Genomic DNA, 16,582 nt, shown 5'->3' with positions numbered 1-16,582 from the left:
CTGAACTGGACTAGACTAAGACTGAAGTGAGCTAAGCTAAGCCGAGAAATTGAACTGAACTGAACTGAGGTGGAGGTTAGAGGTTGATTGTCTTGTAGAAATTCCATTCCAATTCAAATCCAATTCTAATTCTAAATCGCTTGTCGGCGGTGGTGGCGGCTGGGTCGACAAGATTGGAGCATCTCCCAATCACGGTGTCTATGTCTCCTAGAGGAGAGTGTCTTGTTCTGTATCCTGACAAGAGTGTGTCATAGATGTACAAGTCTTAGTGTCTTGTGAGGATTAAATTAAATCGGAATCTTCTACTACATGTATATCTACATCTACATACTTGGTACTAGGTATTAGATCCAGCGTTAGCTTGGTATATATGAACAATAGTTTTTCCATTTCCTTCTCTTTTTTCATAAATATATCTAGCTATTTCCATTCCTATCCTATCCATTTGCTCGTTCCCCTATTCTCCTATTCATTCCGTTCTATCAAGTCAAGTCAAGTCGAATCGAATCGAATCACAACCCGGTCCAACGACTCGTCTGACCGATCTCAAACACTCCAGCCTGGCGAACTTGACTGCTCCTGCTGCTCGTGCCCACGAGGACATGGTAGGTGCCTCGTTCCAGAACCCAAGCCTTGCTCGTCTCGCTCCAGTAGCTGCAGGCGTATTTGGGGTCGAGGTGGATTTGGAATCGCTTGATACCATCTTCTTTACCCACACCAACCCATATCTTCCTGAAGCCTTTCAGTTCCTTCACTGGTCGCGGCACCGTCGATGTCGGAAACGACATGTAGACTTGCACCACTTCGGCGCCTGGTCGGTCGCCCGTGTTGACGAGTTCTCCTGATACGGTCAATGTCTTGGGAGTCTTGCTCGCACCCAGGGCCGGATTGGTCTTATTTGTGTTATTGACCTCGCTCTTGCTCTCTCCATCAACCCCCACAGCCAAGTCGCGCAACTCAAAGGTCGTGTATGAAAGACCGTGACCGAACGGAAACAAAACCTCCCTCTCCGTCTTCTCGTACCAGCGGTGGCCGACGTAAATGCCCTCGCCGTACAGCACATCCCCGTCATCCACGGCCGTGTTGATATAGGCCGGGTTGTCTTGCACGCGGATGGGCCAGCTCAGAGACAGCTTGCCGCTCGGATTGACCTGGCCAAACAGCACGTCGGCGATGGCGTTGCCGGTCTCGTTGCCTCCATACCACGCGTGCACGATGGCCGGGACCCGGTCGGCCCACGGCATGGTGACGGGCGTGCCCGACTGGTTGACGACGACCACGTTGGCGTTGACGGCCGCAACCGCCTCGACCAGCGCGTCCGAGCCCGGAGGGAGATCCATGGTCTGTCGGTCCCAGCCCTCGGATTCCCACTCCGAGTTCAGTCCGATACAGACCACCACCTGGTCGACTTGCTTGGCCAGGTCGACCGCGGCCGACAGCAACGTGGCCGCGTCCGTCTGCGGACAGCCCCCGATCTGCACCCCGCCCACGCCCATCTGCGTGGCGCCCGCCCGACGCAGTTTGGACGCCGGCGCCGTGGTGAACTGGACGAGAACCTTGGCCGGCCGGTCCTTCTTCAGAAACTTGCGGCCGATTTCTTCCGCCGACCCGGACCCGAAAAAGGACTCGCCTGGCCGCTGCACCGTCTCGTTGTCCACCACTTCCTCTCCGTCGACATACAGCCGGGCCAGGCCGTTCACCGTCAGGGAGAAGAGGTAGTCGGCATCGGCGTCCGGCACCAAGGTTCCCTCCACCTCGGCGTAGAAGAGGTTGGTGCCGATGGCCGGATGCTTGTAGTCGTTCAAGAAGCACGTCGAATCGGTGATGTTGAAAGCCTCGACTGGCACTCGGTGCGGCTGCGACGGCGGGTCGAGGTAGATGCGCATTTCCATGCCGGGGCTCCCGTCGGGCGCCACCGTCAGCGCCGACAGCATGGGCAATTTCTTGTAGTTGGTGGCCCCGAGAGCGTATCGGGTCGATGGCACATAGGCCTGGATCCCCTCGAGCGGCGTCACCGCGTAGTACGGCCGCAGCCGGGCAGACCCGCCTCCGCTGTATGCGGCAAACGCGGCGTTGGGCCCAATGACCGCGGTCGTCTTCTCTTTGCGCAGAGGCAGCACACCGCCCTCGTTCTTGAGCAGGACGGTCCCGGCCGCCGCGATTTCCCGGAGCTTGGCCGCCGTCTGGGGGGTGTCGACGGTGGTTTCGGGCGTGTCGATGCTGATGCCCAGGCCCGATACCCGGTCGATCGTCTTCAGCAGCGCGCGGACTCGGTCGTCGATCACGGGCTCGGCAATCTTGCGCGAACTGACGGACAACTTGGCCAACCCGGCGCGCCAGCGTGTCGGACCGGGCATTTCCACGTCCAGACCGGCATTGATGGCCTCGGCGACCGAGTAGGTGCCGAACCAATCGCTGACCACCAGGCCGTCGAACCCCCATTCCTGGCGGAGGATGCCTTGGAGGAGCTCGACATTCTCGCTGGCGTGAATGCCGTTGACCTTGTTGTAAGAGGTCATGTAGGCCATGGGCCGGGCGTCCCTCTCGGTAATCTGGAAGGGGAGCAGGTACACCTCCCTCAGGGCGCGGGGCGAGATGACCGAGTTGGAACTTTGGCGTTGCTCCTCCTGGTCGTTGCCGACGAAGTGCTTGGGCGTCGCCACCACGCCGGTGGATTGGATGCCGGCGACCATGGCGGCCGCCAGGTTTCCGGCCAGCACCGGGTCTTCACTGTAGCTCTCGAAGCCGCGGCCGCCCAGCGGCGATCTCTGGATGTTGATGGTCGGCCCGAGGAGGATGGAGGCGGCTTTGGCAATGGCTTCCTTGCCCATCATTACCCCAGCCGCCCGGATCAGGTCTGTATCCCACGTCGCACCCAGGGCGGTGCCACACGGGAAGCAAGCTGCAGGCACGCCGTTGAACAGCCGGGATCCTCGTACCCCGTTGGGACCATCGGACATGCGAAGCGACGGGATGTTCAGCCGGGGAATGGCTTTGGTGTGCCAAAAGTCCACGCCGGAGAGTAGCTCGATCTTTTCATCCAGGCTGAGCTTCGCCAGAGTCTGTTCGACGTCCATTGCGATGGCGAGCCAAGGCTGGAACTGAGCAACCGAGTCTGGAGACAGGACAAAAGGCTGTCACGTCACAGCTTCGAGAGGGGGGAAGAGATGAGAAGGAAGAGAAGAAGATGCAGGTTAGATCTGGGATTGCAATTGAATGGCAACTGCACTCGAACTCGAACTTGAAACTCGAAACTCGAAACTCACTCTGGGTGATGATCTCTGCACCATTGTACTATGTACAGTACTCCGTACTACTCGTCATTCGCTGTGGAGGGCCGATCGAAGCGTGGAGAGGAGAGGGCTAAGGGCTAAGGGGGTCAGATGAGTCGACCAACACCGACACTCCCCGATGCTGACGGAGATCGGCTCCGTCGCAGCCGAGCAAGCTGGCATGTCTCTGCTGATTCCATGTATGGATTCCATGGCAATGGTCGTTGTCGCTGTCGTTGTGGCTGTGACTGTGACTGTGACTGTGACTGTGACTGTGACTGTGACTGTGGCTGTGGCGGTCGCTATGGCTGAAGTACAGCATGGACTCTGGAGTGTTCAATTCGTACTCGGGGGACAGCGTACAGTCCCCGCATCCCGCATCCCCCATTCTACCGGCCCACTCAACTCTCACTGAGGGAGTCGTGTTGATAGACACAGAACTTAGCTTGGGTTCTTGACATGATAGTTAGTTCCTAGTTCCTAGTTCCTAGTTCTAGTATGAGGTTTTGCTGTGTCTCTGCAAGGCTGAGACGGATCAGCATGCTTGGGGGCCGCCCAGGTCTGCCAGCCATATGGATGGACCAGTTGCAGTGAGGGAGTGGCTAGGCCCTCGATCGACCAAGGTCTGGCTCTGGCTCTGGCTCTGGCTCCGACTCCGCTGTCGTCTCTCCCGATAAAGCGGCGGTAGGATTGTGGTGGTACGAGTACGGAGTACATAGATGGTGGATGGTTGATGGTGGATGGTGATGGCGTGCTTCGAGGCCAACATGAGGTGCTTGCCACACCACACATTAGCGCGTAGGATAAGAGCTAAGAAGTTAAGATCACTATAGTGCCACAGATTGTTGGTAAGTCTAGCCTGATATAGAATAGTTTGCAGCAGTTAAAGCCGCTAATCTCCCGCTACTCGACTTAACATCGCTGCCACTTGGCGGTGGCATGAGCTGCCTTACTGAGTGCAGAGGAGAGAAGACCGCACAACACCAACACCAACCACGATCTTGTCTTTAACATTGTTGACCCGCAGTAGACAGGGACGGTCATCGTGCAAGTGGATGCTGCGCACGAAGAGTCAAAGCCGAAAAGGGGAACCAGAAAAGATGTGAAATCATCAGCATCACACGCACCGCACCGCACTGCACCGCGTTACCTCTCCCGAAGCCTGAACCTGTTGACTTACTTGGTACCGTCACGTCTCTGCGCCCATATAGAATACAGGACCTACAGGACCTACAACAGTACTTGGGTACCTACAAACAAAGATGGCGGACACTACAGCCCAAGCCCCAGCCCATCCCGCGGCGGGAACCACGGCACCAGCACCAGCACCAACACCAAAACAATGGATCTTCAATGCCTTCACCATGAACACACCAGGCCACTTGGCAGCCGGTAAGGACCAATCCCCATTACCCCCTGTACTACAGTGCACCAACACCCTCCCCCGTGGCATGGACATACTTGAACCAGACCGTACAGAGCACGGATACCTGGAGGTGCCTGGTATGTCTATCTGACAGAGTATTGACCCGGCTCAGGCTTGTGGAGGCACCCGCGCAACCGTAGCGCTCACCACAACGACATTGAATACTGGACGGACCTCGCAAAGATCCTCGAGGCCGGCAAGTTCCACGGCCTGTTCATCGCCGACGTGCTCGGCCAGTACGATGTGTACAAGGGCCCCGGCAACCTCGAGCCCGGCCTGGCTGGCGCGGCTCAGTTTCCCGTATCTGATCCATTGTGAGTGAGCGTGAGTGTGAGCGTGACCAAGCACGCGATGCATTTCCCACCATACCATACTAACCAGTTCATGTTGCCCCGACCATACCATACTAACCATTTCATGTTGTCGCTACCAGTATGCCCATCTCCGCCATGGCCGCCGTGACCAAACACCTGACTCTGGGCGTGACGGCGTCGACGACATACGAAGCCCCATATCTGCTGGCCCGGCGCTTCGCCACGCTCGACCATCTGACCAAGGGCCGCATCGCGTGGAACGTGGTGACGAGCTACTTGCTGTCGGCCGCGGAGAACCTGGGGCTGAAGGACGAGATCGCGCACGACGAACGATACCGCATGGCCGACGAGTACATGGACGTGACGTATAAGTTGTGGGAGTCGACGTGGCGGGACGATGCCGTGGCGCGCGACGTCGAGACCAAACAGTATACAGTTCCGGGCCGGGTGCGTAGGATCAACCATGAAGGGTAAGTACAACACAGCACAGCTCAGCACAGCACAAATGAAAGACCAAGCTCTTGGCTGCTGACGTTGGGACTGTCCAGAAAGTATTACCGGTCGGCCGGACCTCTCCAAGTGGCGCCGTCGATCCAGCGGACGCCGTACCTGTTCCAAGCGGGGACGAGCACGGCGGGCAAGGCGTTCGCGACCAAACACGCCGAGTGCCTATTCCTGCCGGGCATGACGGTCGAGTCGGTGCGCAAGTCGGTGCAGGAGATCCGGGCGCTGGCGGCACAGCAGGGCCGCGACCCGGCGACGATCAAGATGATCATGGGGGTGTTGATCATCGTGGCCGAGACGGACGCGCTGGCCCAGGCCAAGTACGAGGAGTACCTGACCTACGCCGACCTGGAGGGCTCCATGACGCTGTTCGGCGGCTGGACCGGCTCCGACCTGTCGCAGTACGGCGACGACGACGACTTCCAGTTCGCCGGGCCCGGCGCCATCCGCAGCATGGTCAGCTCGTGGTCCGCCACCATCCCGGGCACCGACGGCGTCAAGTGGTCCAAGAAGCGCGTCGCCCAGGAGCTGGCCATCGGCGGCGCCCACGTCCGCGCCATCGGCTCCCCCCACACCGTCGCCGACATCCTCCAGCACTGGGTCGACGAGACCGGCGTCGACGGCTTCAACTGCTCCTACGCCGTCAATCCGGGCGACTTCGAGGACATCATCAACCACCTCTTCCCCGTGCTGAGGGCCCGAGGCGTCTTCTGGCACGACTATGCCGCCGACACCGCCCGCGAAAATTACCTGCAGGACAACGCCGGCCCGCGTCTGAGACCCGATCATCCGGGCGCCAAGTACAAGTGGCCGGCCGAGTGATGTGATGTGGTGTGGTGTGGTGTGGTGTGGTGTGGTGTGGTGTGGGTGTGGATGTGGATGTGTACGTGGACGTGGGCGTGTGTCGCCTTGGCCTTGTGTCCCAACTTAACCATGAACCATGAACCATGAACTGATGACGAGAAGAGTGACGAGAATAGTGACGAGAAGAGTCAAGTAGTAATAGTCAGTCGAGGGATCAATCACACCTTGACCGTAAGTATATAAAGTATCTTAGATGCCTATCTAGTACTCCGTACTCCGTACATCACTACATCACCTACACCACATACACCACCCACACCACCTACACAGTACGGATGATGCAAATAAATCAAAAGTCCCTGTAATTGTCTACTACCTCCACAGTAGGGAGGGGGTAGTGGTGTTCGCGGCACAATTGTCCTGCGACCCATACTGCGTACAGAGTAGGATATAGCCCTGGTCGTTCAGCTCGAGGACTCAAGCGCGGCGGAGAGTGCGAAAGTAAAGGTCGACGGGCTCAGGCACTGTGACTGTGATCGTGACGGTATCGATGCCGCAACAGGAGCCGTCGGGGTCCTCGTGATGGCCTAAGGATTGAATTCTCGCATCTGACCTGACCTGACCTGGCTTGGGTCTGCTGGACGGCCAGTTCCAGTTCCCGGATGCCAGATCTCGATCTCGAGGCGTCCAGCCGCGCACCCTGATATCCGATCGATAGAACGCATGACGTCGGCCCACATGCAAAGTGCTAGAGGTAGACAGTATTCCGGCTGATGGATTGATATACCTTCAATCCAGATGCCTCCTTACGGCGTTAATGGCGCGACGGGGTGACAGAGCCAGATAGTGATTGGCTTCGACTTGGACTTGGACTTCAGCGGTGCCAAAAGGTCCAGTCTAGTCTAGTCGAGTGCATCCTGCAGGCATCTGCAGGCATGGGAGACAATAAGACACTTTGCGTTCATCTGCGCCACAAGACGCTATGGGAGACCCGACACCTTTTCTCGCTTTCGAGCAGAACTGAGCCCTGCCTTGTCGTGCTGTGCTATGCTGTGCTGTGTTGTGCTGCTGCAGAGGGTGTCAAATGAAAAAGAATCCCGATCACCAGCACAACACCTGTGGCTGTGATTCTGGAGCGGGCCCCAGGTTGGTGTATCTCTCCCACATTTCCTTCTCGTTCCTAGCCAACCTGGGCGCAGCGGATTGGCTGCAGTCGGCTATATCCTGCTCCTGCTCCTCCTCCTGCTCGTGTTCTTGGTCCGGCTTGTCGTCCTCTTCGCCGCAGTGGGAGCCACAGTAGGTTTCTCCATCACTGCTCCAATCAGTGTCTTTGTCTTTGTCCTCGTCCTCGTCGTCGCTGTCATAGTTAGACTCCTCTTCCTCGTCGGAAAACGGGTCGATCGCGTGCTCTCTGTCGTCCAGCTTAATCTCCGTTACGACGACCGAGCTGGGTGTACGTGCTGATGGTTTTGGCACGGCTTCGTCTTCGGGGTATGCGTATGGATTGAACAGCTGCTCCTGGACTTGGGTCTTCTCAAGCAAGGACTCGGACTCGGACTCGGGCAGCACCGTATCCGTATCTTCCTCTGGCTCTGCAATCTCGAGACTAGGTGTTTGCTCGGCGGTGGCGGCGGCGGCGGACTCGTCGACGGTGTTCACACAATGACTGGCGTTCGTCCAGACCGAAACATGGCCGATGACTTTAGGCAGGTCGGGTTCGATGAGTTCGTATTCTCGCTGCAACTTCCACGACGCCAGCCAGGTCAGCCGAAAGGCGGTTTGCTCTAGGGTCTCAGGTTCAGACTCGACTTCACCCTCGCCCGGAGGCCAGGGCTGGCTGAGGAGGGTGTTATCTTCAGGGATGGGTGTCTCTGAGTAGTCTTGGATGGGATCGGGGTCGGGGTTGGTGACAGATAGCATGAAACAGGTTGGGGTCAATATGAGGGTAGGTCAGGTCAGGTAGTAAAGAGGCTGGGTTGGCAACGATGACCACAATAAATTCAATTCAGTCAGGTTGATTTCGTTGGGTTGATACAGTAGATGTTGTTTGGTCTTGATCTGGGAGCACTCTCTTGTCTCCCTCGAGCCGTGCAATGGTGGGATCAAATACCACACAAGCACGAGCACGAGCACAAGTACGCCGCTGCAGGCCTCGTATGATGACCTCGTGAGGATGCGCGGGCCAGCCTATGGTAGAGTAGGGACAGAACTCCGTTAGTAACATACAGTACGAAGTGCTTGTCGGACTCTGCCGGGGGTCATGAATCAGTGTCAGTGGCATGGCTGTGGCTGTACTCTGTACCCATGACCTACCTAATAGGTAAATAGGTACTGTGAATCCCTGTAGGCCCTGTAGGGACCTGCGTTACGACTAACTACCTAAGGCTACCATAGCCATAAGCAGGCCACCCCTACAAGGAGTGGCGGATGCCGCAGCCGCAGCCGCAGCCGCATCCTCATCCGCATCGCCTACCTAGGTAGGTAGTTATAAGGAGTACGGAGTACTTTGGACCACAGAAGTAATAGCAAGTCGTCCGTTGTGTGGTGGGAGATCGCCGTCCCGTTGTCCCCTGTAGATGAAGTGTTGAAGTGGTGTGATGGAACGCAGTTTGACTCCGGCCCTGCTCCGTCCCTTACTACTATTAGTACTAGTAACCCCACCTGCGCTCTACCTCTCTACTCTGCTCTCTAATTACTCTCTGCTCTCTATTATTGTTACCTCGCTACCCAGTTGGCCTCTTCCTCTCTCGCACCACACTCCAGATTCCAGATTCCAGACTTGCCTGGACCTGTGTGACCTGTGAGACCTATGACCTTGACCTAGGACCTGTGACCCCGTATTACCACTCCAGACTACCTACTGTTCGACGTCCTGCCTATGCCCACCACCGTCGCGGAAAATTCGGCCTACCGAGTCTAGCACGCTCCACCTCCCATGCTTGCAGGGATGGAATCCGAGTTTCAACAAATTCGCCGCTGGCCCTTAGCCCGCTGCAGTGTGACGTTGGAGGCGAGGCGTGAGGCGTGAGGCACTTTAAACCGCGCATTGGGGAATGTAAGATGTAAGAAGTACTCTATACACTGTACAGTACTACTTAGTGCTGAGGACTCCGTCCTGTGTACCTCAGGTACTGCATACTCCATACGGAGTGCATACTGTACATATGGGGTGTACAGACACAGTACTCCGTACTCCGTACGTCAATCGTGAGGCCACAGTGGTGGTGCCATGGCAGTACAGTACAAGTATCCGTACAAGTCTGGACTCTCGACTCCTCTCCTTATTTCCCGGTCTGGCCTTTTGCAGCCCTGCTCTGTTCAGCTCACTCCATCGGCGCATCATCGTGCAGAAATACAAGACCGCCTATCCGCAACTTGTCCATTGTCATAGAGCCAGCGTGTGGCCGTAGACCGTCAGGCAAGCGATGTCGTACAGGACAACCATCTGTATGGAAAAAGAGGAAGACTGCTTTGCAATCTGAGTATCAGCGCCGGCCATCCATCAGGGCAAATAGTCCGTGCCAGACGGAGGCCAATGTTGAAGCTGTTTTCTCGGGCAAAAAGAAGCGAGATTCCCTGTGTCAAGGTCTCGCTTGCAGGGGGTCTGTGTCTATGTCTGTGTCTGTGTCTGGCATCTGCAGGTGGGCGAGACAAGCGAGAAACTATGAGTGATACTGTCAAGACTATTGAACAATATTACATTAATATTCGATAATAATAATAGGACTATTAGTATCCTGGTCAGCCAGTACAGCTGGATTCCACCTCTTCATCGTCCGAGCAGCTGCTCTCGGGTTCGTTTTCTGTTTCTGTTTCTGTTTCAGTGAACCTGCAGCCGTCCCCCGCACCCGCACTGTTCTGAGTCTGAGTCTGACGCCAGCGCCGCCCAGGAAGTTGAATATCAACAAGCCCCGAGACGAGACAGGCTGGTCTCGGTCTCGGTCTCGAAGCGAGAAGTGAATAGCAAGGAAGAAAAGGAAAGGAACAATTATCCGTACACACACCACACCGTCTGCTCGGAAGATTGATCCATCATCTTGACCCTGGTTGCGGTTGCGAACGAACCAGGGTGGCCGTGCCCCAAGTCCAAGTCTGGGCCTTAGCACCGTCGGCTATCACACTGGTGACAGTGACAGACCCCAGACCTCAGATGAGCCCGCAACAGAGCCCTATCAGTACATACGTGTTAATATATGGTTATACATAGTCTCGCGGTCGCTGTAACTGTAACTGTAACTGTAGCTGTGGCCTCGGTGGGTCGGGTGGCCTACATTAGGGACTTAGTACTTAGACTTGTTCGCTGGCGGCGGTGCTGGAGCCCGAGGCGGCACTGGGCTTCCGATGGTGGAAATGCAAGAAGTTGTTGTGATTGTTATTGTCATGAGGGTCATGCTGATGCTCCTTGTTGACCGGGGTCCAGCAGGCCAGAAGCACGCTGCCGAGCCAGAAGAAGCCGCTGAGGAAGGTGAAGGCCGACGCGGCTCTCCAGCAGGGCCGGTACGGCTCGCCATACTCGCTGCGCCAGCCGCGCCAGTTGTCGGCGGCGTCGAAGTTCTCGAGCGCGCCGAAGCACGAGAAGAAGGCCAGGCTGAAGAACATGTTGATCAGGGCGAAACACCGCGGGTACAGGTCGAACGTGAAGACCAGCGTCGCCGTGTACAGCAGCGCCAGCGCCGCCATCGTCTCGGTCCAGATCAGTCGGCCGGATGGGTATACCGGCGTGTCTTCGTAATGCGTGAGGAACCAGCTCACGATGCCCAGCACAATCTAATTGGAAAGAAAAGAGTCTGGTCAGCTTCGCTTCGTCATTCATTGTTGGAACATTCATGCATGCTCCAACGTCGATCATCCAAGCCCTGCTCCTAAGCCTGAGACCCAAAGCCCCAGATCCACTCCTTACGTGAGCCCCTTCTGGGACTCCTAAGGCTTATGAGGCTAGGGGCCAGAGTGGTGCTGGTGCTGGTGCTGTAACTGGCGCTGGGGCTGGACCGGGGCGGTAGGCGGTACTTACAGCTGCAAACATCGCTTCGCACAGGTAGAAACATTTGGCCAGGTTGCGCACAACCTTGTCGCTAGGTCTGTGCCAGCTGTCAAGCATTTTGGAGGTCGGGTCGACGCAGTGCTATACTGTACTATAGACTGTAGAGGTGGGATTGGATTGGATTGGATTAGATTAGGCAAGACTGAGACAGTTGGGAGTCTGTCGCTCTGTCTGTCTTGATTGTTTGTTGGGTTTGATGATTGATTAGATTGGATCTGATCTGCCGCTCTATTGAGTCGGTTCTGATGCTGATGGTGGCTATGTATGTAATCCAATCCCTGCTCGCTTGAACATGACGGTATTCTTATACCTGCTGCTCTGGTGGCAGCGACAGAGATGCCGTGACTGCTGGGAAATGGGCGGAATGCCTATTCTTCGTGATGCTTCCACGCCTCTCAAACCACCACATCATGTGTGGTGCGAGTAAGGGTGAGTGATTTGCGTGACCTGTAGGTGCCTGGTTGCTTTGCGCACAGATCTTCAGATCCAAGCCCGGACAGGACAGGACGGGATAGGACAGGACAAGACAAGGCCGGCCAGGATATCGTTCCGTCGCACATGCCACGTACTGTATGTAGCTGGGATGACTAACGACATCCGACAATGCTGTAGAGTCTAGTCGTAGGATAGAACCCCCTTGGACAACTGTCCGTCCTCTGTATATGGAGTCGTAGTCAGTACTTAGTACCTGGGATGCTGTAGCCAATCCATGTTCCCGTGGGCGGGGCTCCGGGGCTCCTACGGCGAAGCGACCGCAGCAGTCCTGGACCACCGACAGAGGGTATGTTCTCCGTAGACAGTAGCCTCGTATGTCACGCGATATTTGCGTGATATCCCGGCCGTATCTGGAATCGCCGGCAAATGTCCGGCGTCGAGATCCAATGATTGCCGCCAGCGACCCACCGCGTCAGGGTCTCGAACTGACCATGAATTTGCGACTGACTTTTGATTGAGCCGTCATCGTGCAATTGACTGACCTATGTCATTGTGTCCTCCCTCGCCCCAGATGGCCGTTGGGGGCGCGGATGTGCGGATAGCGTGTCGCTGACTCGTGGGACCCTGAGCAAGGGTCTCCGCCAGTATAGATAGATACTGAATCGGTCAATCTCTGCTATAAGTAGGCCTCTATACCGGCCTGATAACAGACTCGCTAGCATTTGCAACCGCCATAGCGACGCCCTGAGCCAGTTCGTCTACTGTCTGGTCCTGAGACTTCGTTCCCGGGGGGTTTGAAATATAATATATGTGAACGAACGAGGGTTAGAATTGATATCGGTGTCCTAAACCACGAGGCCGCACAAGAACGAAGTCGCACCCGCACCCGCACCCTTGAACATCACCAAACCCCTTCAGCTTGTCGCCTCTGGCAGTCTATCCATGATGTCTCCGAGAGAAGCAGCAAATCGTCCCACGCGCCATACCGTGGCCGGGCTTGATGAAGATCTACCCGCACCGTCACTCAGCAAAGAACCCTCGGCAGTGGTCAAGCGAAAGGGACAACGCACCCTTCGTGCATGTGACTTCTGCCGACTGAAGAAGGCCAAGGTTGGTTCCCCTGCCGGCAACGTCCAGCTTTGGAATCCAAACCCCCCGACGAGAGAAACTGAGCTGACTGCGTGACCCCTGAAAACAGTGTGATGGGGCAAAGCCATGCAAGAAGTGTCAGTCCTGCAGGATATCGTGCACCTACAGCCACCTACGCAAGAGCTCCAGGCCACAGTCTGTATTAGCGTAAGTCACCCATCACCCGTCTCTCGTCTCTCGACAATGTGCTCTGGCGACTGACTGAATGCGCAGATATGCTGCAACGTTGGCACGGCAGCAAGCCTCGTTGATTGAGTGTGTCGAGACACTCCATCGTCGCCTCCGAGATGGAATTGGATCTGGATCTGGAGTGCTCCCCATCGACTCTCTCGATTCGGAAGCAAATGTGAACGAGATCATGGTCTCTCTCGGCTTGGATCCCATTGATACAGCCGAATTCGACAGTGAACACAGCATCCATCAATCGAAATCACAAACTTCGGCCTCAGATTCCGCTTCGTCCCCAACCATGACGGAAACCTCGCCCACGCAGGACCCCTTGGAGTTTCAAGATACTCCTGAGTACATGCATGCTTCCAGTTTCTTTCCAGAGTCTGGTCTGCAAGAATCTGCGCGATCAGCCCAAGCCATCGACAGGGGAAACGGTCCGTGGAAACTCGGCCCTCAGTATGGTGGCCCCGCGCTGGTAGAAGACGATGTCTTCAGCGCTTCCTCATTTTTCCGGGACGTGACCCCAGGGGCCTTAAACCCCTGGGCACCCGCCGCATCGTATGACACCACGTCCTTTGCTTCGCCCTATGACTTATTCAACACTCCGGTGGCTTGGAACGGCTGAGGATCGCAGTCGCAGAGCCTACCAGCGGTACTGTACTGGCTAAAGACACGCCTGTTAGCACGACTCCTCCAAATCCACCCGCTACCTAGAGTCAACTCAGGAAGATCCTCAAGATTTGGCTTGGCCCCAGCCACGGCTCATCGCCTGATTTTGCAGGAGATTTGCGGCCCCTGCCCTCTGACGGGTCGGAGGTGGAGGCACCTCCTCTTGCGGCTCACGTGGCGTATAGAGCCAAAGCTGACGTCGCACTATCCGCCGGGGATCTTGAGCTTGAGATGAGATTCGCGAAAGCGCGACCCTGGAACTGGGCCTCTACCTGGATGGATGCAAGGAGAGCCAGGAGCCAGGAGCCAGTCGTCGTCAATCATGCAGCTCCGGAGATCCAGCCGAAGCCAAGTATGGTCGGCTTGGGCCTGGGAGAAGCAAGGGAAAGGACGGAGAGAATGACGAAGAGGATAAAATAAGATCCGACCAGCCTCTTCAAGTTGGCCTTCAAGTTGGCGCAGGAGGCGAGAGGCGAGAGGCGAAAGGCAAGCCTCAGGCGCCCTCACACCTCATATTACATAATAGTTCTATCTCGCTCTAGTCCTAATGTAGACAAGTGTATTTCTTCGGCCGTTTCTGCCACGTGACAAAATCCTATCACGTGACCTGGTCCCCTCTCATCACGTGCACTCTCGTTGTGCGAATATCACAGCAAATTCAAGACCTCCTAACCCTAACCCTAACCCTATCCCTATCCCTATCCCTATCCCTATCCCAGCACTGTCCTCGTACCACTTCCTTTCCACAGCCAGAGATGGATGCCACATGCCATACCACATATCACTTGCCACATGAGTAAAGTTGATGCCGCAGAATACTGGCCGCCTTCTGTGTACGGAGGAGATCCCCCCGAATGCTGCTGTCAAGGAGCACGAGCACAAGCACGAGCATGCTGTGGTCTAATTTATTCTTCTGGGATGGTGTATCCTCGTCCCATTCACTCTCTGAAGGTTCAGTAGTGCCTTTTAGACGTCCATGGTGATAATTCCTCACCATCACCCAGCTTATCAACATGTCAACCAACTACCAGTGTTGTCGGAAGCGTACCGCGTCACAATGGACTCTTGGTGACAAGGCGGTAGTGTAATCAACGAGCCACATTGCACATCAATGGCTTTCCTTTTCCCTTTTAGCAATCCACTCATTCAGCTTTGCCTCGAACTCGTGAGAGAGCCACCAAACAAGACCCGTGTATTCAGACACAACCGAGGAAAAGACTTCAGCTGCGGCACTGCTGCTCTACACTACACCAACGTCATAACCACTCCGTTACACATCGAGACTCAGGATGGTGAAAATCTACCAAATTTTTTCTTCTTCCAGCGGCGACGACGGTGACGACGACGATGATAGTTACGTGTCCTTCGACAGCTGCGATCGCCACTCTTGCCCAGCGCCATCTCGACGCCACAGTCTACGTCGAGAAAGGTACGAGCGGGCAGGACGGCGATACAGACATCGAAGAAGCCCATCGACATCCACGTCCACATCTACATCGACGTCGATTTCCACCTCCCCTTCCCCTTCCCCTTCCAGCAGTGGTGGCTACAACAGCTTCGACCGAGAGAGTGGTGGCCGTCAGCGAGAGGACCGCAGTGCTGAACGACCTGGAAGCGAGCTTGTCCTATACCGGCCCAGCGACTCTAACCCGGAGGTCAGGGGGGCGGAGGAGGCGCAAAGAAGCCGAAGCAGAAACAATCCCCGCCGCTACGGCCGTCACCGTTATGGTTATAGTCGACGACGACGCAGACGCCGACCCAGTCCCACATACAGACCCAGAAGCGAACGCTGCAGTACATGCGGCTCCCGCCCAGACTGTGAGCTTGACCCGACGAGAGATCGAGGGGGATCCGAAGCGCCAGACAGACTGTCCAGTCCTGAACAGTCGGCGGAATCGAGCGAGACATACTGGCGCGATGAGCAGGCCATGGCGAGAGACAGACATCGCCGCGACCGCCGACGTCGACGCCGACACCACCTGAGACGCCGACGGAGAAGCCCAAGCTACAGTCCGCGCTACAGTTCGAGCAGCATCTCTGACTCTGACGACTCTGGCGACTCTGACTTCTATGACGATGATGTCGGGTATCGAGGTGCTAGCAGAGACGGTTCTGATGTCGGGTACAGAGGTGCCAGCAGAGACGGTTATAGGCGGAGACACCGTCATAGACACAGACACGGACACAGATACCGCCGCAGCCGCAGACGCAGCCACAGCAGAGTAGCACGCGACTGGTTCCGAGGTTGGGAAGACAATCCCTGGGGGATCCGTCGGCCTCCGGGCGGGTTTCAAGTTCGCTTTCCCTGATTCTGATGGGAGTTAGAAGTGTCATCGCTTTCCCCGATCCTGATGGGCCTTAGGTTAGAAGTGTCAATGAAGCTGGGAAAGTGAACGGTTCATTCAGGCTGGGAAAGCGAAAGGTTCATTCAGGCTGGAAGACAAAACGGTCCATGAAGCTGAAGCTGAAGTTGAAGCTGAAGTTGACGTTGAGATGGTGCTTCTACCGGGCTTCATGGCTGATATTTGATATCAACATGTTGACACGATGCGATGCGATGCGATGCTCTACCAAGTACTCCGTACAGCTGAGCTACAGTACAACACTGTCAACCTCAACCTCAACCTCAACCAAAGAGGGACGGGGGACGCTCAACTCTGCACATGTTGTTGATCATGCTTGGGTCCTTGGGGAGGGAGCTTCATACCATGCCATGCCATGACAGCGACAGCGACAGCGACAGCGACAGCGACAGCGACAGCGACAGCGACAGCGACAGCGACAGCGACAGCGACAG

The 16,582-nt window shown here is 56.2% G+C and overlaps 6 protein-coding genes across 6 annotated transcripts; 3 read left to right on the top strand and 3 right to left on the bottom strand.

Annotated features, from left to right (window-relative positions):
- Positions 1-512: 512 nt before the first annotated feature.
- On the bottom strand, positions 513-3,077 carry A1O3_09114 (uncharacterized protein; the record flags this gene model as incomplete). Its single annotated transcript, XM_007739210.1, has 1 exon — positions 513-3,077. The coding sequence occupies one exon, from the start codon at positions 3,075-3,077 to the stop codon at positions 513-515; it is 2,565 nt and encodes an 854-aa protein (XP_007737400.1).
- A 1,457-nt stretch (positions 3,078-4,534) lies between these two features.
- Positions 4,535-6,338, top strand: A1O3_09113 (uncharacterized protein; the record flags this gene model as incomplete). Its single annotated transcript, XM_007739209.1, has 4 exons — positions 4,535-4,664; positions 4,811-5,012; positions 5,132-5,482; positions 5,561-6,338. The coding sequence occupies 4 exons, from the start codon at positions 4,535-4,537 to the stop codon at positions 6,336-6,338; spliced, it is 1,461 nt and encodes a 486-aa protein (XP_007737399.1).
- A 1,083-nt stretch (positions 6,339-7,421) lies between these two features.
- A1O3_09112 (uncharacterized protein) lies at positions 7,422-8,240 on the bottom strand (the record flags this gene model as incomplete). The annotated part of the gene is made up of 1 exon (XM_007739208.1): positions 7,422-8,240. One exon carries the CDS (start codon positions 8,238-8,240, stop codon positions 7,422-7,424), a length of 819 nt encoding a protein of 272 aa, XP_007737398.1.
- Positions 8,241-10,607: 2,367 nt separating this feature from the next.
- On the bottom strand, positions 10,608-11,000 carry A1O3_09111 (uncharacterized protein; the record flags this gene model as incomplete). Its single annotated transcript, XM_007739207.1, has 1 exon — positions 10,608-11,000. One exon carries the CDS (start codon positions 10,998-11,000, stop codon positions 10,608-10,610), a length of 393 nt encoding a protein of 130 aa, XP_007737397.1.
- A 1,741-nt stretch (positions 11,001-12,741) lies between these two features.
- Positions 12,742-12,981, top strand: A1O3_09110 (uncharacterized protein; the record flags this gene model as incomplete). The annotated part of the gene is made up of 1 exon (XM_007739206.1): positions 12,742-12,981. One exon carries the CDS (start codon positions 12,742-12,744, stop codon positions 12,979-12,981), a length of 240 nt encoding a protein of 79 aa, XP_007737396.1.
- A 433-nt stretch (positions 12,982-13,414) lies between these two features.
- On the top strand, positions 13,415-13,741 carry A1O3_09109 (uncharacterized protein; the record flags this gene model as incomplete). Its single annotated transcript, XM_007739205.1, has 1 exon — positions 13,415-13,741. The coding sequence occupies one exon, from the start codon at positions 13,415-13,417 to the stop codon at positions 13,739-13,741; it is 327 nt and encodes a 108-aa protein (XP_007737395.1).
- Positions 13,742-16,582: the final 2,841 nt, after the last annotated feature.

Source organism: Capronia epimyces, assembly GCF_000585565.1.
Source record: "Capronia epimyces CBS 606.96 chromosome Unknown aczIQ-supercont1.9, whole genome shotgun sequence".
Lineage (NCBI taxonomy): Eukaryota > Fungi > Ascomycota > Eurotiomycetes > Chaetothyriales > Herpotrichiellaceae > Capronia > Capronia epimyces.
The sequence above is the reverse complement of the archived record's forward strand: the minus strand, read 5'-3'. Positions and strand labels throughout refer to the sequence as shown.